The sequence below is a fragment of the Hyaena hyaena genome, unplaced genomic scaffold (genome assembly GCF_003009895.1).
Source record: "Hyaena hyaena isolate Hyena2069 unplaced genomic scaffold, ASM300989v1 scaffold_345, whole genome shotgun sequence".
NCBI classification, from domain to species: domain Eukaryota; kingdom Metazoa; phylum Chordata; class Mammalia; order Carnivora; family Hyaenidae; genus Hyaena; species Hyaena hyaena.
The window spans coordinates 1,659,916-1,683,438 of NW_024080976.1; the positions used below are offsets into that span (position 1 = coordinate 1,659,916).

At 38.1% G+C, this 23,523-nt stretch overlaps 1 protein-coding gene across 1 annotated transcript in view; it reads left to right on the forward strand.

Moving 5' to 3' along the window:
• Positions 1-23,523, forward strand: part of LOC120243537 (zinc finger protein 850-like) — a 165,158-nt gene that overhangs the window by 93,398 nt on the left and 48,237 nt on the right. Inside the window, 1 exon segment of the mRNA XM_039249741.1 lies at positions 12,399-12,426. Coding sequence (XP_039105672.1) covers positions 12,399-12,426 — 28 coding nt within the window.

Consider the following 23,523-nt stretch of genomic DNA (forward strand, 5'->3'; position numbering starts at 1 on the left):
TATTTAGTTTTGAGGGAGAGATAGACACAGCATGAGCAGGGGAGAGTCAGAGAGAGAGGGAGACACAGAGTCCGAAGACAGGCTCCAGGCTCTGATCTGTCAGCACAGAGCCCGACGTGGGACTTGAACCCACGAAACGTGAGATTATGACCTGAGCTGAAGTTGGACGCTTAACTGACAGCCACCCAGGCGCCCCTGCATATATCTTTTCAAATTAGTGTTTTCATTTTCTTTGGGTAAATACCAAGTAGTGGAATTACTAGATAGTATGGTATTTGTTTTTTTAATCTTTTGAGGACACTTCATACTGTTTTCCACAGTAGTTGCATCAATTTACATTCCCACCAACAATGCATGGGGGTTTCCTTTTTTTCAGTATTTTAATTGTATACTATTTTAGAATTCAAACGAGAGGAAGACTTTTCAATTGAATACAGTACATAAGGTAAATCTTTTATCCTTCTTACTAATCATTAGATAAATGATTTCAGAGCAGAATATCCTAATATAATTACTGTGAGGTTGTACCTCATTCTGAATGTTAAAATTCTTATTAGAAGGAAACGTTAAGAAAAAAAATAAGTGTTTAGCTATTACAAATAAAGCTACTCATGAACATTTGTGTATAGATTTTTATGTTAAAATAAATTTCCATTTCTCTGGTAAATGCCTAAGAGTACAATTTCTGGGTCTTACATTAAATTCATGTTTTCTCATACAAGAAATGGATAAAGTATTTTCCAAAATTGCTTTGCCATTTTACATTCACACTCCAAGAGTATATGAGTAACCCAGTGTCCCAGCATTTGGTATTGTCATCACTTTTTCTTTTAGCCCTCATGATAGGTATGGTGATGTCTCTTTGTGGTCTTAATTTGCATTTTCCTAATGGCTAATGATGGTGAATACTTTTTCATGTGCTTGTCATTTGTATATCTGTTTTGGTGAAATGCCCGTTTGTATCTTTTACTCATTTTTGAATTTTTTTGTTTTTCACTCCTAGGTTTTGAAAGACTGTTTTCTTATTCTAAATGATAGTAGTCCTTTGTTATGTGTTTTGCAAATATTTTTCCAGGTGTGTAGCTTTTCTCCATTTTTTTAATTTTTTTTTTCTTTTTTAAGTTTATTTATTTTGAAGGAGAGAAAGAAAGAGAGTGTGAGTCGGGGGAGGAACAGAGAGAGAGGAGACAGAGTATCTCAAGCAGTCTCTGGACTGTAAGTGTGGAGCCCTACATGGGGCTTGATCCCACAAACTTGTGAGATCATGACCTGAGCCCAGGTCCAGAGTCAGATGCTTAACCAACTGAGCCACTCAAGCACCCCTTTAACAGGGTCTTTTGAAGAGCAGACGTTTCCAGTTTTGATAAGATCTGCATTATCAATTTTTCCTTTATGGATCTTGCTTTGATGTCAAATCTAAAATTCCTTGCCTAGCCCATGGAATTTGCATAAATTTTTCATAATTTTATGTTTTACTCATAAGTCTGTGATCTATTTTGAGTTATCTTTTCATGTACATTGTATGCTTTAGCTTGGTATCTTTCTTAGTTTGTTTTGGCTTATGGATGTCCATTTACTTTAGCACTGTTTGCTGAAAAGACAGTTTTTCCTCCATTAAATTGCCTCCGTCAAAAATCTATTGAATTTATTTGTGTATATCTCACTTCTGGGTTTTCTGTTCTATTCCATTGATCTATGTGTCTCTCCCTCTGTCAATATTACACTGCTTTGATTATTGTCATTTTATAGACGTCTTTTCTTTTTTCTTTTAGAGAGTGTATGAGCAGGGAGGGGGGCAGACGGAGAGAGAGTGAATCTTAAGCAGGCTCCATGCTCAGTGTGGAGCCCAACATGGGGCTTGATTTCATTACCTGGGATCATGACCTGGGCCAAAATCAAGAGTCGGGTGCTTAATCAACTGAACCACTCAGATGCCCCTATAGGATGATACGAAAAATGTTTTTATAATCATGTAAAAGTAATGTACCATGTACTACCTTAAAATTATTTGTTTTGAATTCTTTTACTAAGGACCATATCTCTGTTAATTTAATTCCAATATGTTAGCCTAAAATTTCCTATATTTCAAGTAATGCTAGAACTCCGATGATATTGGAAAGAAAGATTCTGTGGTCAAACAAACCTGTAAATCATGGCACATTTTACATCACTTTTTAAAGGAATAAGCTCATTTTATTTCATCATTTTATTACATCATCAGCTGTAATAAATATTGTAGTAAAGCAGTTTTTTAAAACTTTAACCCATTTACTTGACCATAAATCCCTTCTTTTGATGCTGTTAATATCTTTTGCATGTGAACTACTTTTTTAAAAAGATTTTTTAATGTTTTATTTATTTCTGAGAGAGAGAGAGAGCGAGACAGCGTGAGCAGGGAGGGTCAGAGAGAGAGGGAGATACAGAGTCTGAAACAGGCTCCAGGCTCTGAGCTGGCAGTCAGCACAGAGCCCGACACAGGGCTCGAACCCACGAACCATGAGATCATGACCTGAGCTGAAGTCAGATGCTTAACCAACTGAGCCACCCAGGTGCCCTGCGTGTGAACTATTTTTGTAAATGCTCCTCTAGCTAAAAGAAATATTACCTCAGAAGTGGAAATTCTAAAACATTATAGCTTGAGGCCAGCTAAGTTTATGAGAGAGCAAGCTGATTTCTCTGTAAACCAATCACATTCTTTTTCTACATATGGGACCCTTGTCCTTTTAAAAATAAAGGGAAATCCCTCTATGTAACTATCTTCCTTCACAGTCCTTTCTTACTCTTACCTATACCCTACTTCTTGTTCAATTTATCGAGATATCGAAAACAAAAAACAAGAAAACAGGCTTGTGGAATTTTAAAAGCATGGTAATAAAATAAATGGCTTTATCACTGATATATCTAGTCCATAAATCGAGTTTTCAGAATTATAGATTGTTTTCTAAGGTAAATGGTGTAACAAACAGAAGAATAAAGGTCAAGTGGACCATGATGCTATTACTTTGTTCTCTGCTTCTAATGTTTTTTTACTTATTCTCAAAAGAAATGTTAGAAATTAAACTTACATTTTTATGTAGTCTTTTTCTTATCATATTTGACTGAATTGCCCTTCTGAAATTACATAAAGCAATTACCTCCAAAACAAGAAATTATAGCAAATATACATAAGGAAAAAAAGAAAATATGGCTTCCTTTTTTTTTTTAATGTTTTATTTATTTCTTTTTTTTTTAATGTTTTATTTATTTCTAGGAGAGAGAGAGAGACAGCATGAGCAGGGGGAGGGTCAGAGAGAGAGGGAGTCACAGACTCTGAAACAGGCTCCAGGCTCTGAGCTGGCAGTCAGCACAGAGCCCGATGCAGGGCTCGAACCCACGAACCGCGAGATCATGACCCAAGCAAAAGTAGGACGCTTAACCGACTAAGCCACCCGGGCACCCCTGTTTTATTTATTTCTGAGAGAGAGAGACAGCATGAGCAGGGGAGGGTCAGAGAGAGAGGGAGACACAGAATCTGAAACAGGCTCTAGGTTCTGAGTTAGCTATAAGCACAGAGCCAGATGCGGGGCTTGAACCCATGAACCGTGAGATCATAACCTAAGCTGAAGCCAGATGCTCAACCGACTAAGCCACCAAAAATATGACTTCCTAAACTAACATGTTAGAAGCCTCATTAATACTTTTCTGTAGCCTTCTTTATGCTTAAATGTACATGTTTATTATACATAGTTCTTTTATTCATGGTTGTGGATATTTATATATTTAAACAGGATCACTATATGGACATCGAACTGTGACTTTTCCTATAAAATGGACATCTTTCCAGGTACATATAAATCTAACTTATTTTAGTGTTAGTAGCTGCAGAGTACTATGTCTGTAGAGGTATTATATGTTTATATTGTTTATTGATTGACATTTATATTGATTCCACTTCCTTGTTGGGTTAGACAATTGTCAATAAATATCTTTATACATAAATACTTGTATATGTATGTTTTTATTTCTGTAAAGTAGATTCTTACGTTAAAAAGTATGTGTATTTTTTTTATTATAATAGCTAGTAATAGATTATTTTCCAGATATAGTACATTCAGTCCCATCAATACTGTTTGAGTTGCCCATTTTCATTTTCCCACAATTTAGCAGCACTTGGTGCTCTTTGTCAGTCTTTCTGATGAAAAATATGTCATTGCTTTAATCTGAATTTATTTAAATATTGGGTAGATGGAGCATGACTTCATTTGCTTACCAGCCATCTAAGTTTTCTGTAAATTACCTATTGGTAGTCTGCGCTATATCTATTGTATTTTTTTATTTCATTAATTTGTAGAATTTTTTTGTGCTTATGGCTATTATCTTAATAATATGGGTTACAAAAATAATTTCTCAGTCTGTCTCGTGTTTTTATTTTTTTTTATGTTTTATTTTTTTGATCGCGCGCGCAAGAGAGCGTGAGCAGGGTAGAGACAGAGAGAGAGGGAGAGAGAATCTGAAGACAGGCTTTAGACTCTGAGCTAGCTATAAGCACAGAGTTCAATGCGGGGCTTGAACCCATGAACTGCGAGATTGTGACCTGAGCTGAAGTCGGATGCTCAACTGAGCCACCGACTGAGCCACCCAGGCACCCCTGTATTATGTTTTTAATATATCCTGCGTCATAGATTTTATTTTTACTTTTATGGAATGAAATGTAATCTACATAGAATGTTTCCTATATACAGCCCAAGACTATTCACATTTTCCTAAATATCTTCTAATATTTTTTAAAATTTATAGTCTTTTTAAGCTAAATTTCCCCGTAACTTTTTATACTGAAGATTTCTAGAACCTCAGGAAGGCTAAAATAATAGTGCAGTGAACATCCATCACATCCTAGGTTGACTTAGTTGCTAACATCCTGCTACATCTTTATCTTTATTAATGTTACATTTCATTCCTAAATACTTCATGCATAATCTAAAAATAAGACTGTCTTAATTATAAGAGCATGATATTAGAAAATTATAATTAATCCCATAATTTCCTAAATTATCTCAACACTGGCTTATGAAATATTTTTCCAAACAAGGATCTGAACAAGGCTTTCATCTCATCTCATTCTTTTTGACACTACCATTTTTAGAATCTAGACCTAGTAGAATGTCCAACTTTCAGAATTTGTCTATTTTCTTTTAAATAAATGCAGGAGAAGCAGTTTTGGTAGAAATAAATTGATGATATATACTTACTATAGCAGAAGATACACTGTGTGTAATATATAGTATAATATTAAACATAATTATAAGTAAAATAAGTTGTCCCAGTATTAATACTGCTAAATGTGTTCACTGATTAAGGTAGTGACTACTAGACCTTTCCATGGTATACATAATAATTTTTAACTTTTTAATTAGTATGCAATGAGTGCAATGGATAAATTCTTTTTAATAGTTCAGAAAATGTGACAAGGCACTCATATAATATGTAAAATTAATACATGTTAACATATAATGTTTGCTTCATATTTTTATAACATACATATAAACATTAACTGTGAATGTCAAAGACCCATTATTCTCAAACCTTTCCCTGAGGCAGCCCTATTATAGATTTATCTACTTATTTATTAATGTGTATTCATTTTTGAGAGAGAGAGGAGGAGTGGTGGTGGAGGTGTAAAGAGAGAGGGAGACAGAGGATCCAGAGCAGGCTCCATACTGACAGCAGTGAGCCCTATGTGGGGCTCCAACCCACGAACTGCAAGATAACCAACAGAGCCAAAATCAGATGCTCAACTGACTGAGCCATGCAGGCACCCCTATAGATTTAGTATGTACAACTCTAGCCCATATACAGGTTTCTATCATTTTTTCAGATCTAAGTTATTCCCTAAATGTGTTGGATGGCACATTTTTTCAAACTATTTTATTTTAGAGAGTGCACAAGCAGGGGAGAGGAGCAGAGGGAGAGAGAGAGAGGGAATGAGAGAATGAATCTTAAAAAAAGCTCCATGCTCAGCACAGAGCCCAAAGTGGGGCTTAGTCCCATAACCCTGGGATCATGACCTGAGCCAAAATTAAGAGTCAGATACTCAGGGCGCTTGGGTGGCTGAGTTGGTTAATTTTCTGATTTCGGCTCAGGTTATGGTCTTATGGTACATGGGTTCGAGCCCTGCGTTGGGCTCTGTGCTGACAGCTCAGAGCCTGGAGCCTGCTTCAGATTCTATGTCTCCCTCTCTCTCTCTGCCCCTCTTGGCGCGCGCTCTTTCTCTCTCTCTCAAGATAAATAAACATTAAAAAAAAAAAAAAGCCCAACACTCCACTAACTGAGCCACCTAGGTGCCTCTGGATGGCTAATTTTGAAATGGCAGGAGCCATTTCTTAGTACTGTGTATTTATCTCATTCCCAAACTCCACTTTTCTTAATGCAATTAAGATACTCTTTATCACCTGTAAAATAATCCACTAAGAGCTTCTCATGAATATAAAGCATTTAAACATATAAACATATTCTTTGACAAAAGAAATTCAATCATATTTTTCTCCTATAATGCAAAGGGCATGTTCTCTAATGAAACCCAACAAAGAAATAATGTAAAATACTCTAAAGGTTGGTAGTGCTCCTGGGCACATAGTAGAAGTGAATTGGAATCTATTCAGGGCTACATGCTTGCAGAAATGATACTGATAGTGCACATGTTTAAACAGAAGCAGATGGCACAAAAACAGACACATAGACCAACAGAATAGAATAGAGAACTCAGAATTGGACCCACAAATATATGGCCAACTAATCTTTGACAAAGCAGGAAAGAGTATCCAATGGAAAAATGACAGCCTCTTTAACAGATGGTGCTGGGAGAACTGGACAGCAACATGCACAAGAATGAAACTAGATCACTTTCTTACACCACACACAAAAATAAACTCAAAATGGGTGAAGGACCTGAATGTGAGACAGGAAACTATCAAAACCCCAGAGGAGAAAGCAGGAAACAACCTCCTTGACCTAAACTGCAGTAATTTCTTGACACATCCCCAAAGGTAAGGGAATCAAGAGCAAAAATGGACTATTGGGACCTCACCAAGATAAAAAGCTTCTGCATGACAAAGGAAACAATCAGTTAAACTAATAGGCAACCGATGGAATGGGAAAGGATGGTTGCAAATGACAGATCAGATAAAGGTCTAATATCCAAAATCTGTAAGGAACTCCCGAAACTCCACACATGAAAAACCAACAATCCAGTGAAGAAATGGGCAGAAGACATGAACAGACACTTCTCCAGAGACAACATCCTGATGACCAACAGACACATGAAACGATGCTCAGCGTCACTCATCATCAGGGAAATACAAATCAAAGCCACACTGAGATACCACCTCACACCAGTCATAGTGGCTAAAATGAACAAATCAGGAGACTAGATGCTGGCAAGCATATGGAGAAACGGGCACCCTCCTATACTGTTGATGGGAATGTAAACTGGTGCAGTCCCTCTGGAAAACAGTGTGGAGGTTCCTCAAAAAATTAATAAAACTCCCCTGTGACCCAGTAATAATACTGCTAGGAATTTACCTGAGGGGTACCAGAGTGCTGATGCATAGGGGCACATGTACCCCAATGTTCATTGGGACTTTCAACAATTGGCACTTTCAACAATAGCCAAATCATGGAAAGAGCCTAAATGTCCATCAACTGACAATGGATCAAGAAGATGTGGTATATCTATACAATGGAATACTACATGGGCATAGAAAGAATGAAATCTGGCCGTTTGTAGCAACTTGGATGGAACTTGAGGGTGTTAAGCTGAGCGAAATAAGTCAGGCAGAGAAAAACATACCGTATGTTTTCACTTATAAGTGAAACAGGAGAGGGGCGCCTAGGTGGCTCAGTCGGTTAAGCGTCTGACTTCGGCTCAGGTCATGATCTCATGGTTCATGGGTTTGAGTCCCACATCGGGCTCTGTGCTGACAGCTCAGAGCCTGGTGCCTGTTTCAGATTATGTATCTCCCTCTCTCTCTGACCCTCCCCTGCTCACGCTGTCTCTCTCTCTCTCTCTCTCAGAAATAAATAAAACATTAAAAAAAAAAAAAAACAAGTGAAACAGGAGAAACTTAACAGAGGACCATGGGGGAGGAGAAGGGGGAAAATAGTTGGGGAGAGAGAGGGTGGCAAACCATGAGAGACTCTTGAATACTTGCTGGGAGCCGCACCGGCCTCACTGGATGAAAGTCACAGCGAGGAAATGGTAGCGTTTGCACAGCTCCTGCCATGAGAAACAAAAACTGGTATCTCCTTCTGCTACTACTGGCTCATGTTGGAAATGAGGCTGCTGGTATTGACCAGGCCTCACGGTATTCCAGATCAGACCGATATTCCACACACAGATTGCTCATAAAGAAAAACATATTCCTGCCTTTTCAAAAGAGATTTCAGATGAAAGCATTGTGGATGATTGTCAAAAGGCCCTTCCTATGGGCCTTGCAGATCCAAGACTTACATAATAAAGGGGGCTAAGAACACAAGAGTTACAATTGAGTCTGGCCCTGAGACGAAGAGCCTAATTTAGAGTTAAGGACAGATATCCACCCCCACCCAATTGTTTCTGCTTGGAGCACCGCCCCCCCCCCAAAGGCATTTGTGATCAGTATTTGGAGTGACTTATTCTGGCCTTGAATATGCTGATTGCTGCCTGTGAAGGAATCTGTTGAGGAACTTCTCCTTTTGTGATTATGGGAGCAAACGTGTTTCCTGAAAGACCTGTTTTTCTTAATACTTCTTAAACAAGCTATTGACCCCTGCTCACAAAGAAGTAACTTCACCCTTTTTATGCTAAAAACATTGTCTAAAATGCTAAAGATACCTTCATTCCCCAAAGGATAAGCATCTAAATCACCTACCTCAATCACTATTGATAAAGGTTATGCAGGAGTCTTCTACAAATCTATGTTCCGGGAAATTCTTACATATCAAAGAAGTTTGTCACCCGAAATCATTGTCTAAGGCAAATACCACTTCTGTGCCGTCTCCCAAACACTTAATTATAAAATAAAGTTGAGCCCCAGTCAGAGCAGAGATGCCTGCCTGGTGACCAGAAAGAATCTCAGAGCTCTCTCATCCCTCCCTCGCCGACACCGTCCATCCTTCGGGGACCCCTGGACCCGGCCCGAGCAGGCCTCCAACAAATACTGAGAACAAACAGGGCTGATGGGAGTGTGGGAGAGGAGAAGGGGGGTGATGGGCATGGAGGAGCGCACGTATTGGGATGAGCACTGGGTGTTATATGGAAACCAACTTGACAATAAACTATGAAATAAAAAGTATAAACTGCATTTATGTTTGAAATAAAAGTTTTAATAAAATAAATAGAAAATGAAAAAAACAGATGCAGAAGTCAAACAAATGTGGAGGTTAGCTGAGATGTGACCACAATACTCTACATCCTGTCACCTATACTAGCTTCAATTTAAACTTTTTACATAGTATGAGAATTAAGATTAATTATTGAGAGGTTTTTATTCAGATGTTGAATTTGGGGTAAAAATTTGCAAACAGTTAATATTTGGATAATACATGTTCAAATTACGAGAGATTATGTGTACCTATTAACATGTTATTTTGCAGTTTATAATTTTCTCAAATTATATTACCCTTCCTTAAATTTCCTTATTTTTGAGACCTATTCAGGCTGAAATATACAGATAAACTTTATTTTTTTTTGTCTGCACTAATATTCCATTACATTTATGTTATAGTTTATCTGTTTCTCCTGTCAAAGTTTTTAATTCGCAGCAGAGTTATAGTTTAAGTAGAAAGGGGTTTAATAAAGGATAGTTTTCAGAATCTCAGGTGTGAAGGTGAGGGCAAAGGTCCAAGAACAGTAAATCTTGTTCCAAGAGAAATCCTGGAACACACCATTGGACTATCCCTGCCCCTCAGTCCCTTGATTCTGAGAACTGACTCCACCAGGGCTTCAGCCAATGAGAACCAAAGACTGTTGCTACAATGTTGATAGGTGTAATCTCCCTATGTGTGACTCACAGTGCACGCTTGGTCTCCTAAGTTTGGGTAGTTGAACCTGGTCAAAAAGAGATCATGTATGGAATTCTTACCACAAGATATCCTGAAATGTAATAATGGTTATCATTTATAGAATGTCTTACTAGGTGCCAGACAATGTTCCTTGGAACTTTTCTACTTGTGCTTTGTATATAAACTTACTGAATCCTCACACCACCTGTATGTAGGAATTGTTATCTCCATTTTAGATGAGGAAAGTGAGGCACAAGGAAATAAAATAACTTGGCCAAGTTTGCAAAGCTCCAGTGGCAGAGCCATGATTCAGACCAAACTGCGGAGATACTTATGAAGATGGTGGCAACCCTGTTTTCCTAATGAAGCACAAACTGCTGGCAATACTTTCCATGAGAGGTACTGTCTTACTGGATCTGAGAAAATAGAAGTTTTTATACTTCAACTTGGAGTAGTCTGTCTCAAGTCTCTACACTTAACCACTTTTCTGTTTATTTGGGAAGACCTTTATCTCTCCTTCTATTCTGAATGACAGGCTTGCTGGATACAGAATTCTTGGCTGCATATTTTTTCTGTTCATCACATTGAAGATTTCCTGCCATTCCTTTATGGCCTGCCAAGTTTCAGTAGATAGGTCTGCAACCACTCTGATAGGTCTCCCTTTGTAGGATAGGGCCTTTTTATCCCTAGCTGCTTTCAGAATTCTCTCTTTGTTCTTATATTTTGCCAGTTTCACTACAGTACGTTGTGCAGAAGATCGATTCAAGTTATGTCTGAGCGGAGTTCTATGTGCCTCTTGGATTTCAACGTCTGTTTCCTTCCCCAGATTGGGGAAGTTCTCAGCTATAATTTGTTCAAGTACCCCTTCAGCGCCTTTGCCTCTTTCTTCCTCTTCTAGAATTTCTGTGATACTGCTATTGGTCCGTTTGATTGTATCACTCAGTTCTCAAATTCTCCTTTTGTGCTCCAGGATCAATTTAGCTCTCTTTTTCTTAGCTCCTCTTTTTCTGTAATTGTGTCTTCTAATTCACTTATTCTCCTCTCTTGCCTCTTCAATTCGTGCATTGGACGCCTCCATTTTATTATGTACCTCATTTATAGCATTTTTTAATTCATCACAACTATTTTTAAGGTCCATAGTCTTTGTAGCAATAGCTTCTCTGATGTCTTCCATGCCTTTTTCAAGCCCAGAGATTAATTTTATAACTATTGTTCTAAATTCTTGGTCCATTATGTTGCTTATATCTGTTTTGAGCAGTTCTTTGACTGTCACTTCTTCCTGGAATTTATTTAGAGGAGAGTTCTTCCGTTTCACCATTTTGGCTAGCTTTCTGTCTCTTGTCAGTTTTAAAAGCTTGTTACATTCTCTGCACCTGCGAGTACTGCTATATTAAAGAAGACTCATTGACTGTCCAGGTCCTGTTCATTCAGGAAGTGTTCTTTTAATGGTGTCTCTTGATCTCTCTTGTTGAGACTTTGGTTATTTTATTTCCCTACTCATAGTGATATTTGGGACTCTCCACCATGTGTACTTTGGCTTGTTTCTTGAGGTAGCCCTGAAAAGGAAAATAGACAAACACACAGGGAACAAAGGCACACAGATGCACAGACAAATCCAACAAACAAACAAACCGAAAGGAAGAAAGAAAAATCAAAAGACAAAAGACAGTCTAAAAGCATAAAACCAGACTTCTCAGCTACAAATAAAGAGTAGGATGTATGCAGTGCTGATGGAGAGCATATACAAAGAGAAATGACAGGGGAAGGGAGAAAGCGAAATTGGACAATGACCAGGCAGAGAGACTAAGAGGCTTAATTCAGAGAGAGAAAGAGGAGGGGCGCCTGGGTGGCTTGGTTAAGCGTCCGACTTTCTCTTGGGTCATGATCTCGCGGTTCGTGGGTTTGAGCCCCACATCGGGCTCTGTGCTGACTGCCAGCTCAGAGCCTGGAGCCTATTTCAGAGTCTGTGTCTCCCTCTCTCTCTGACCCTCCCCTGCTCACGCTGTCTCTCTCTCTCCCCTAGAAATAAATAAAAATATTAAAAAAAAAAAGAAAAGAAAGAGGAGAATATGGTAGGAGGCAAGAAGAAAGAAACAAAGATAATGTTACCCAGAGAAACTATATAGTCTGATTATTCCAGAGAGAGAGAGAAAAAGGAAGGTAATGATGGAGGTGTAGAATATGCATCTAGAGAATGGATTAAATGTGACTGTTTAAGCAAACCAATGACTAGAGTGCCCAGTCCAGCAGAAAGGAGGAATAAGAATGAGAAAAGGGAAAATATATCTGAATAGAAAGAGCTGATATAGAATTAATCACGGCAATGCATCAATGTTGGTCTTGCCCCTGGCTCTGGGAAAAAAAGAAAAGCAGCTCTCCAGTGCGGATGGGCGTGGTTTGGCATAGGCAGTTCTCGCCTCCACTGCGGATCCTGTGGGTGGCTCCCTGAGGCCCCACCTTGGTGGTTGTGGGGAGAAAAATGGCGGTGCCCCAGTCCCTTCTTGAACCAAGCACTGCAAATCACTCTTTTGGGTCCAATCTCCCTGTGCTGCAGGTGTAGTCAAGGTGGGCCATGTTCTTCGTCCCAAACCCCGCCTCATTTCCAGATCTTAGTCTGCACGCTTTAACGATACCGCCTGAAATGTAATCCCGCAGGCCGGGCGCCTCCCAGCCGCGGATGGAGTCAGGAGAGCAGCGGGGCAGTTTCTCCTGGCGCTGCCTGGGACTGGGGCACGCAGCCCAAAGAAAGCACCACAGCTAGAAATAGGATCCCTCTCCATTCCAGGCTGAGGTTTTTCTCTTCTCCAGGGACAGTTCTATGAGCAGTTTCAGTTGCTCTTTCTTTTCTCCTCATTTCTCCGTGGCTCTCCACGGAGGCTCCCTCCCCTCCGTGTCTCTGAGTCATGGCCCATTTTTATCTTCCCTAGTTTGCAATCACGCACCTATGAGACTGTCTTCTTAGTGGACTGTCTCTTCTCCTCCTAGACTCTTGCACTTCAGGTCTTCTCTGAGAGATGCAGGCGAGTGAAATGTACAGAGCTCCCAACTTCTCCGCCATCTTGCCTCCACCTCTTAACCACTTTTCTGTACTGCCTCTTTACTGGGTGCAGCTAATAATTAAGCTGGATCCTTGGCAACTATTTTTATTGCCAGGGTGATCTCTTAAATTTATACAGTGGATTCACTGAAGTTGGTTCTTCCACCAAATGAAACATGGGAATTAAACAGTTTTGGTCATTCTTAGGCAATCCAGTATATGAAAACTTCAAACTTTATCTATTGAGGCTTTCCCTTAATTACATTTCAGTCTGTTGCAGTCTCCATCAGGGAAGGAGAGTGATAGAAATAACTTGTCTTTAGCATGGTAGTAGTTTTACTCATTACTTAGTTGGCTAGTTTTTCTTTTTTCTTTTAGGTTTTTATTTAAATTCCAGCTGGTTAACATACAGTGGAATATTAGTTTCAGGTGTATAGTTCAGTGATTCAACATTTATATAGAAAAGGTGGTGCTTATCACAACAAGTACACTGTTTAATCCCAATCACCTATTTAGCCCATCCCCCCATCCACCTCCCCTCTGGCAACCATCAGTTTGTTCTCTATAGTTACTAAGAGTTGGCTTCTTGATTTTCCTCTCTGTTTTCCCTGATGACTGTTTTGTTTTCTTAAATTCCACATGAGTAAAATCACATGGTTTTTGCCCTTCTCTGACTTATTTCGCTTAGCATAATACTCTCTAGGTCCATCATGTTGCAATGCTAACTAGTTTCTGATCTCTTCAAGATTAGAGCTAAAATAAGGGAAGGGGTGCAGGTAATTTCTTACTTGACTAAAACTATGATCCAACATTGTAATTCTCTGCAATTGGTAGATATTTATAGGTAACTACCTAATGGAATGCTTTTGTGGATTCTTTGGAGAACACCCAGCAGTTGGGAACCTGCAGTTCCTTTTTAAAATTGTTTTATTATTTTTTATTTTAGAGAGAGACAGGGGCTGAGGGAGAGAATCTCCACAAGATCTGTTAGTACTACTCCTGGCCAAAAAAAAAAAAAAAAAAAAGGTCAATATTAACTCAACACTAAATGGTACCAATTACTGCTCTGACCAAGTTTTTGTACAACTCATTAATTAGCAAAAAACAAAACAAAAATAACAAACAAAAAAACCCCAACACCATCCAAAGATTTAGACTCATTTTTAGGTAGTAAAACAGAGGTAGTGACGGCTGAAGTAACTTGCTCATGGTTACACATAAAGTGATGGAGCCAGGATTGAAAACTTTTTACCTGTAAAGTCTGTGCACTTAACCGCTGTTGTTAACAGACCTAACTAATAGGGACACATAGAAGAATTGTTTTTCTCCCAGGATATGGAAAATGACAAGTCAAGAAAGGGGAATGTGTCAGTAAAGAAAGAACTATTTCATATATGTAAGTATTAACTGATGAAGAAATGTTCTAGGAGACACAGGAAAGATGGGGTCAAGAATAGAAAAGATATACAATATTTTTGAGAGGAGAAACACTTCATTTTTTGAGACCAAAGTAAAGAGGGTATAGGAAAAACTAACCATGGACCACAACTTCAAAATTATGCAAAAGCACTTTACTTTGTATCCATGAAAATTGTTTATTTTCCTCTGAGAAATTAATATAGCTTTATAAGTGGAAGATAACAAACTATGTAATTTTGTTAACTTTATGTCCTGATTTGTTTTTCCTTTGAAGGTCAGTTTCGAATTTAAAGCTCAATCCCTAATTAACTTATTTCTGTATGTTCTAATTGCAGTTTTTACATTGTCTTACTAATTTATATTTTTTCCTGACTGATTTGTATCCATTTAGGGTTTTTCATCTTATTGTTGAGATTATTGTGACCTACTTTATCTGCAGTATAGAATAAAAGAGTAAAAGAAACACAACACATCCTTTAAAAAAATTTTTTTATAGTTTATTTATTTTTGAGACAGAGACAGAGAATGAGCTGGGGAGGAGCAGGGAGAGAGGGAGACACAGAATCTGAAGCAGGCTCCAGGCTCTGAGCTGTCAGCACAGAGCCTGATGCGGGGCTCAATCCCTCAAACCGCAAGATCATGACCTGAGCTGAAGTCGGACACTCAACCGACTGAGCCACCCAGGTGCCCCCACAACACATCATTTAAAACTCATTTGGGACTTGATTCAGTTCTTCCTGGGAGAGAAGTAGAATCCTGAAATGGCCAAGCTGGGTGAAAAACAAGCTATGAACAATCAGGCTTCCTTGGTAGCTCCAGACAAGTCACACTAGAAATCTCCAGGTAAATAAGGTCAATCACCTTATGGGGGAGCAATCTTAAGATCTTATGATCCAACAAAAGTCAAGAATAACCTCCAATTTGTAGGCACCAATATATGGTCTATGGAGCTTCAATTTGAATTTTAAAAATTATTTTAAGATTAGAAGTATACCTCACAAGATATTTTTAAAGAGTGCCATACTTAAAAAAAAAATCCATCTATTCAATCTCAAACTCACAGAAAAGTTGCAAATATAGCGCAAAGAGCTTTTTTCCCTGAACCATTTGAGACTAAATTGCTGACCTAATGCCACATCACCCCTGAAGATGTCCCTACATAACCACAATATACTATCAAAATCAAGAACTTAACATACATTAAATGTATGTAAATACAATGTAATTAAATACATTACTACCATGAATATTAGATCCCATCCAAGTTTCACCAAGTGTGCCAATAATATCATTTGCCCTAAAGGAGTCCAAAATCACACATTGTGTTGAAACGTCATGTCTCTTTAATCTCCTTTAGTCTGAAAGTTTCTCAGTCTTGCCTTGACTCTTGTAATCTTGACACTTTTGATGACCATACGTCAGTCTTTGGAGAATGTCTCTCCAGTTTGATTTTCTTTGATGTTTCCTCATGATCAGGTTATGCATTTTGGATAACCTCCTGGCATACCAGGAGGCCATGATGACACCTTGTCCCATTACTGGTGATATTCTTTTGATTAATTAATAAATAGCTGCCAGCCTTCTCCACTGAAAAATTTATGCTTTTTTTCCCTTTGCAATTAGTAAGCTATTTATGGGAGAGGGTATTCTGAGACCATATAAACATCCCATTCTTCAGTAAAATTTCTATTTATTATATCAGTATAGACATGTGATTTCCTATTTCATTCAAAGTTTATAATCTGTTACTCGTATTATTTACATTGGTATTACATTTGTCCCAGATTCAGCAAGTAGAAACCACTATCTGGCTTTTGTGGCCTTTTAATAACCAGTCCCTATCATTCCTTCAGCACATCCTCACTTTCACATACAAGATATTCTGGTTTCATATTTTATTTGCTCTGCCCCAATACTGGAATCAATCATTTATTAAAGGAGCCGTGGTTCCTATTAGTGAGGAAAATGGTATTTGGAGGCCATGATCTACATGCTCATTGCTACTGCAGTGTCACTGTTCCCAGCCCTCTCAGTGGACAAAGGTAATGAATATAAATGCACACATAGATTGCATACACACATTTATATCTACACTTATTTTATACCTATGTATCTATAATAAGTTTTCACTAATACAGTCTTTTTTTTTTAATTTTTTAATGTTTTATTTATTTCTAGGAGAGAGAGAGAGAGACAGCGTGAGCAGGGGAGGGTCAGAGAGAGAGGGAGTCACAGACTCTGAAACAGGCTCCAGGCTCTGAGCTGGCAGTCAGCACAGGGCCCGACGTGGGGCTCGAACCCACGAACCGCGAGATCATGACCTAAGCGAAAGTCGGACACTTAACCGACTAAGCCACCCAGGTGCCCCCACTAATACAGTCTAAAACCACTGACTTCATTCTAGTTGTATCTCTTTTCATGTGTGTTAACTCCCTTCTCTGACAAAGAAATATTCATTATCCTTAAATATATAGTTATGTGTATATAAAATGCATTTGATTAATTTTCCTGGAAGTAAACAGTACCTCACTGCCACTGTCGTATTCTCCCTAGATAGATACTCCTCACCATGCTCAAGATCTAGCACTGTCCGGCCATCATGGCTTCACTGACACATATGCCTACTTTGTTCAGCTCCACCTAACGGCTGTAGGAATAAATTGTCATGAAGAGAAAGAAAAGTAAAGAATCTTTTCCCAGGGGCGCCTGGGTGGCTTAGTTGGTTAAGCGTCCGACTTTCGCTTAGGTCATGATCTCGTGGTTCGTGGGTTCGAGCCCCGCGTCGGGCTCTGTGCTGACTGCCAGCTCAGAGCCTGGAGCCTGTTTCAGAGTCTGTAACTCCCTCTCTCTCTGACCCTCCCCTGCTCACGCTGTCTCTCTCTCTCTCCTAGAAATAAATAAAAAACATTAAAAAAAAAAAAAAAGAATCTTTTCCCAGCTAGGTCAGAGAGATGTGATGTGAAAAGGACTAACTCCACTGTCAGTGGCCCTAAAGATGGAGGGAGGGGGCCATAAACTAAGGAATGTGGCAGCCTCAGCCTCAGCCAACAAGAAAATGAAGACCTCAGATCTACAGACATAAGTAACTGAATTCTGCCAATAACTTAAATAAGCAGGTAACAGATTCTCCCCTAAAGCCTCCAAAAAATAACATAGCACTGCTGCTATTTTATTTAATGTGGTGATACCCATCCTGGATTTCTGACCTACAGAACTGTGAGATAATAAATTTGTGTTTTTTCCATTAACTAAACTTGTGGGAGTTGGTTACAACAGCTAATACAATGGTCATTTAATTTTCAACAAAGGCCCCAGAGACCTCTATTGTTGAAAATACCATTTGTAACAAAATGGCACTGAAAGAGTTTACTATCTATATAGAAAAAAAAAGAATCTTAAATCCTTCTGACACCATAAGCAAGAATTATTTCAAGATAAGTCCTAAACCTAATATAAAAACTACAGTTATAAAGCTTTCCAAAAAATAGGTAACATTTAAATATTTTTTCAAACTTGGCAGTAGACAAGTTTCTTAAGTCACAGAAAGTAATAAGTATAAAAGAAAAAAGTTGACAATCTTTATTAAAAAGCCTTCTGCTCATCAGAACACACTATTAAAAATGATTAGGAAATCCAAAGGCAAGAAAAATATTCACAAAGCATTTGTCTGACAGAGGCCTGGTATCTAGGATATAATTTAACTTCTATAACTCAACAATGAAAATATGACCAATTAAAAATGGACAATTTGAGCAGAGGAAATGTTCAAATGGCTAATAAGCACATAAAACAAGTGGTCAACATCAACAGTCATTAGAGAAATGTAAATTAAAACCACTAAGAGACACCACAGAACACCCATGAGATGAGTGACAGCACTAAATGTTGGTGAAAATGTAGGGAAACTGAAACTCTCACATATTGTTAGGAGTGTAAAATGGTACAACTATCTTGGATAAAATTCTGGCAGAAACCTATAAAACTGAACTTATACCTATGCACACTATGTCCAAACAATTCTACTCCTGGGTGTTTATCCAAAAGAAATGAAAAAAAAAAAAAAAAACATCCATAAAAAGACACATCCAAGAATGTTATATACAGCATTATTCATAATAGCAAAACACCTGGCAATAGGAGAATGAATAAAGAAACCGTGATATAGTCTGTAATAAGAACTATTAAGACACACCATAAACATAAACATACATCACAAAATGGATGAATTTTAACAATGTGATACTGGGGAACTGACTAGGAAGGAGCATGAGGGAACTTTCTGGTGTGATATTTTTCTTTGATAGGATATTGGTTTGCAAAAGTATATGAATTTGTTAAAGGTCTTCAAATGATAAATTTAAGATAAGTGTGGCTCACTGTATATAAACTTTACCTAAAAAAATGTTAAGAAAATATTGAACTTTAGTGATATGCATGCTAAAGTGTTTAGAAGAGTAAAATATAGTTATGTCTGCAAATGACTTTGAAATACATTTTTAAAAATGGACGAATTCATGGATGAATACAGGGCTGAATAGACAGCTATTATTTGATAAAGCAAATATAGCAAAGTATTAATTGTAGTATATAAGTGGTGAACACATGAGTGTTCACAGTAGAATTATTTTAGTTTTCTACGGAAATTTTCATGTGAAAATATTAAAAAATAGGGGCGCCTGGGTAGCTCAGTTGGTTAAGCCCCTGACTTCGGCTCAGGTCATGATCTCACATGATCCCTGCATCAGGCTCTGTGCTGATTTTATAGTTTATTTTTGAGACAGAGAGAGACAGAACATGAGCGGGGGAGGGGCAGAGAGAGAGGGAGACACAGAATCTGAAACAGGCTCCAGGCTCTGAGCTGCCAGCATAGAACCCGATGCGGGGCTCGAACACATGTACCTTGAGATCATGACCTGAGCCAAAGTCGGACGCTTAACCGACTGAACCACCTAGGTGCCCCTAAAAAAATTTTTTTAAATAAAAAGAAAAAATTAAAAAATATCAACTCACATTTCTATATTCAGTGAAAAAAATATTTTAAGAATGAAGGGATTTTAGTTTTCTTCCTATAAGCAGCCTGAGGTGATCTCTGAAAATGGTTACTAATTCACATACCCAGAAATCTCCACAAAATCCTACAAATCAAGAGTTCAAATCTTTGTGTTCACTTTAAGAACACTCTTGAAACTGCCCAAGCCATCAAGGGAATGCATATCCAAAAAGCCACCAAGTCTCTGAAGTATGTCACTTTACAGAAGCAACGTGTTTCATTCTGTCACTACAATGGTGGAGTTGGAAAGTGTGCCTAGGCCAGACAGTGGGGATGGACACAGGATTGGTGGCCCAAAAAGAGTGCTAAATTATTACTGCACATGCTTAAAATGCAGAGAATAGAGGCGCCTGGATGGCTCAGTCGGTTAAGTGTCCCACATCAGCTCAGGTCATGATCTTAAGGTTTGTGAGTTTGAGGCCCTCTTCATCCCACCCGGCCCCATCCGGCTCTGTGCTGACAGCTCAGAGACTGGAGCCTGCTTCAGATTCTGTCTGTCTGTCTGTCTGTCTGTCTGTCTCTCTCTCTCTGTGCTCCCCTGCTTGCAGTCTATCTCTCAGAAATAAATAAAAACATTAAAAAATGCAGAGAGTAATGCTGGACTTATGGATTTAAATGTAGATTCTCTGGTCATTAAGCACATCCAGGTGAACGAAGCCTCCAAGATGCAGTGCAGAACTTATAGAGCTCATGGTTATATTAACCCATGCATGAGCTATTCTTGCCACACTGAGATGATCTTTACTGAAAAAGAGTAGATTGTTCCTGAACCAGAAGAGGAGGTTGCACAGAAGAGAAAGATATCCTAGAAAAAACTGCAAAAACAAAAACTTATGGGCTGGGAATAAATTCAGTATAAAATAAATGGAAATAAAAGCTCACATACATGCATATACACATGTGGATGTGCGCATACACACAAACACGTAACTAAAATACCACAATAATAAACATACCATATAACTAAAATATAGCATTTAAGTTGGTAGAAGCAATGATTAGTGTAAAATTCTCTAACATCATTATACTGCTAGACAAGGAAAAATAGTAAGATTAGACTTTGATAACTTAGGTTAAATTGTTAAATTGTTAAATTTTTGAGAGAGAGAGAACACGAATGGGGAAGGGGCGGGGGGGGGGGGGAGACACAGAATCCAAAGCAAGCTCTAGGCTCTGAGCTGTCAACACACAGCCTGATGTGGGGCTTGAACCTATGAACAGTGAGATCCTGACTTGAGCCAAAGTCAGACACTTAACTGACTGAGCCACCTAGGTATGTCCTGTTAAATTAAAGTTTTAGCAAATGCTCCGAAATAGTATACCTTCCAGAAGAGGAGGAAATAAAGGGAGAGGGGAACAATCAAAAGAAGGAATAAAGGGGGGAAATGGAAACATTAAAAAGTTACATATGACATATATAGTTATGTGATGAAAGAAATAAATATAAATATGTCAGTAAATGTCTGATTGGATAAATAAACAAAATCTAATTATATGCTCTTGTCAAGAGATACATTAAAAGAATTATACAGAAATGTTGAAAATGTGGGAACTTCTGAAAAAACATCTATCAAAATACTAATGAAAAGACAGTTGATGTAGGGGCACCTGGGTGGCTCAGCTGGTTAAGTGTCTGACTTTGGCTTAGGTAATGATCTCATGATTTGTGGGTTGGAGCCCTGCTTTAGCCTCTGCACTGACAGCAAAGAACCTGCTTCGGACTATCTGTCTCTGCCCGCCCTCCCTCACCGCCCCTCCCTGGCTCATCCTTACTCTTTCTCTCTAAAAACAAAAGAATGAAATAACCATTAAAAGAAAGTTGACGTAGGGGTGCCTGGGTGGCTCAGTCAGTTGAGCATATGACTTCGTGTCACGTCATGATCTCGTGGCTCATAGGTTTGGGCCCCATGTCAGGCTCTGTGTTGACAGCTCAGAGCCTGAAGCCTAATTCAGATTCAGATTCTCCCTCTCTCTCTGCCTCTCCCTCACTTGCATTCTATCTCTGGAAAAAAAATAAACATTAAAAAATATATATATAAAATAAAGTTAATGTAGCTATATTAATATTGGATAAAATAGACTTTAAATAGTAGCATTATTATAAAAAGATTAGTACATAATGATGAAATGTTTATATCTCCAAGAATTTATATAAATTCTAAACTTTTGTGTTACCAAAAATATACACATTTAAACCAAAATTAGTAAAACTACAAGGAAAAAATAACATCAAAACTATAGATTTTGCAAATTTCTTCTACTACTTGATTGATGAGAGACAAAAATCAGTAAGATTATAGAGGATTTAGACCAAAAACTTATGAGATTTATCTAATGGATACGTTTTTTTTTTTAAATGCTTTTTTTAAATTTATTTCTAGGACAGAGAGAGAGAGACAGCGCGAGCAGGGGAGAGTCAGAGAGAGAGGGAGTCACAGACTGAAACAGGCTCCAGGCTCTGAGCTGGCAGTCAGCACAGAGCCCGAGTGGGGCTCGAACCCACGAACCGCGAGATCATGACCTAAGCGAAAGCTGGACGCTTAACCGACTAAGCCACACAGGCGCCCCTAATGGATACATTTTTTAAAAATACTATACACAGTAGCTGCAGAAGACAAATTATTTTTAAAGACTTACTGAATATTCAGAAAAACCAGACATATATTAGGCCATAGAGCAAATGTGAAAAAATTTCAATGGACTAATTTTATTTTATATTTGAGAGAGAGAGAGAGAGAGAGAGAGAGAGAGAGGATATGAGTGGGGGAGACCAGCAGAGGGAGAAAGAGTGTTAAGCAGGCTCCATGCTCAGTGTGGAGGCTGAAGCAGGGCTCAGTCCCATGACCCTAGGATGCCCTGAGCTGAAATCAAGAGTTGGAAGCTCAATCCACTGAGAAACCCAGCCCCATTCAATGGACTCTTTTATATAGACCAACTTCACTGTTCATGAAAGTTATGTTAGATATAAGCCAGCAAAGGACAATTAGAAAAAGAAATCTATATGCTTAAGAAATATCCTTCCAAATTATTTATGGGTGAAAAAATCATAGCATAAATTTAAAAAGAAGTATTTAAAAGTGCATGATGAGATTACTGCATACCAAAATTTGTAGGATGCAGCCATAGTAGTACATAAAGGAAAAGTTATACCTTAAGAATTTATGTTAGAAGTATAAAGATTAATTACCTAAGTATTTAACTTAAAATGTGAGAAGATATGGCAGAATAAACTGAAAGAAAGAAAAGAAATAATAAAGAATAAGAAAGGGAATAGTAAAAGAGTTATATAATGAAAAGGATTAATAAGGTCCCAAATAGGTCTTTTTGTTATCATATACCAAAGATTATTATTAGACTATGTTATAATATATATATGACTATATATATATATGGTGCTGGGAATAATAAATTGACCACAGAATTGAGTAAAGAATGCCCCAACAGACCTAATTTATGACTGTTGGTAAGAGGGGAAAGGATAGCCTTTTCATAATGTAAGATGATTGGTACACGTACACACACATACACACACACATTGCACCCCTCCTTTATCTTGCAGAAAGAGTTTAATTCCAAGAGCTTTTCTCTTTGTATTTATTTATTTATTTATTTATTTATTTTTAGTTTTTAGCATGCATGCATGAGTGGGGAAAGGGCAGAGAGAGAATCTTAAGCTCCATGTTATCTGATATAGGGGCCCTATCTCAGTACCCTGAAATCATGACCTGAACCAAAATCAAGAGTTGTATGGTCAACTAACAGAGCAACCCAGGCACCCCAATTCCGAGAGATTTTATAACAATAAAAATAGTGTAAGGCAAAAGTATAAAGCTTTAAAAAGATAATATAGAAAACTGAAATTATGATGTTGGTAGTGAGGAGAATTTCTTTTTTTTTTTAATGTCTGTCTATTTTTTTTTTTTAATATTTTTTATTTATTTCTAGGAGAGAGAGAGAGACAGCATGAACAGGGGAGGGTCAGAGAGAGAGGGAGACACAG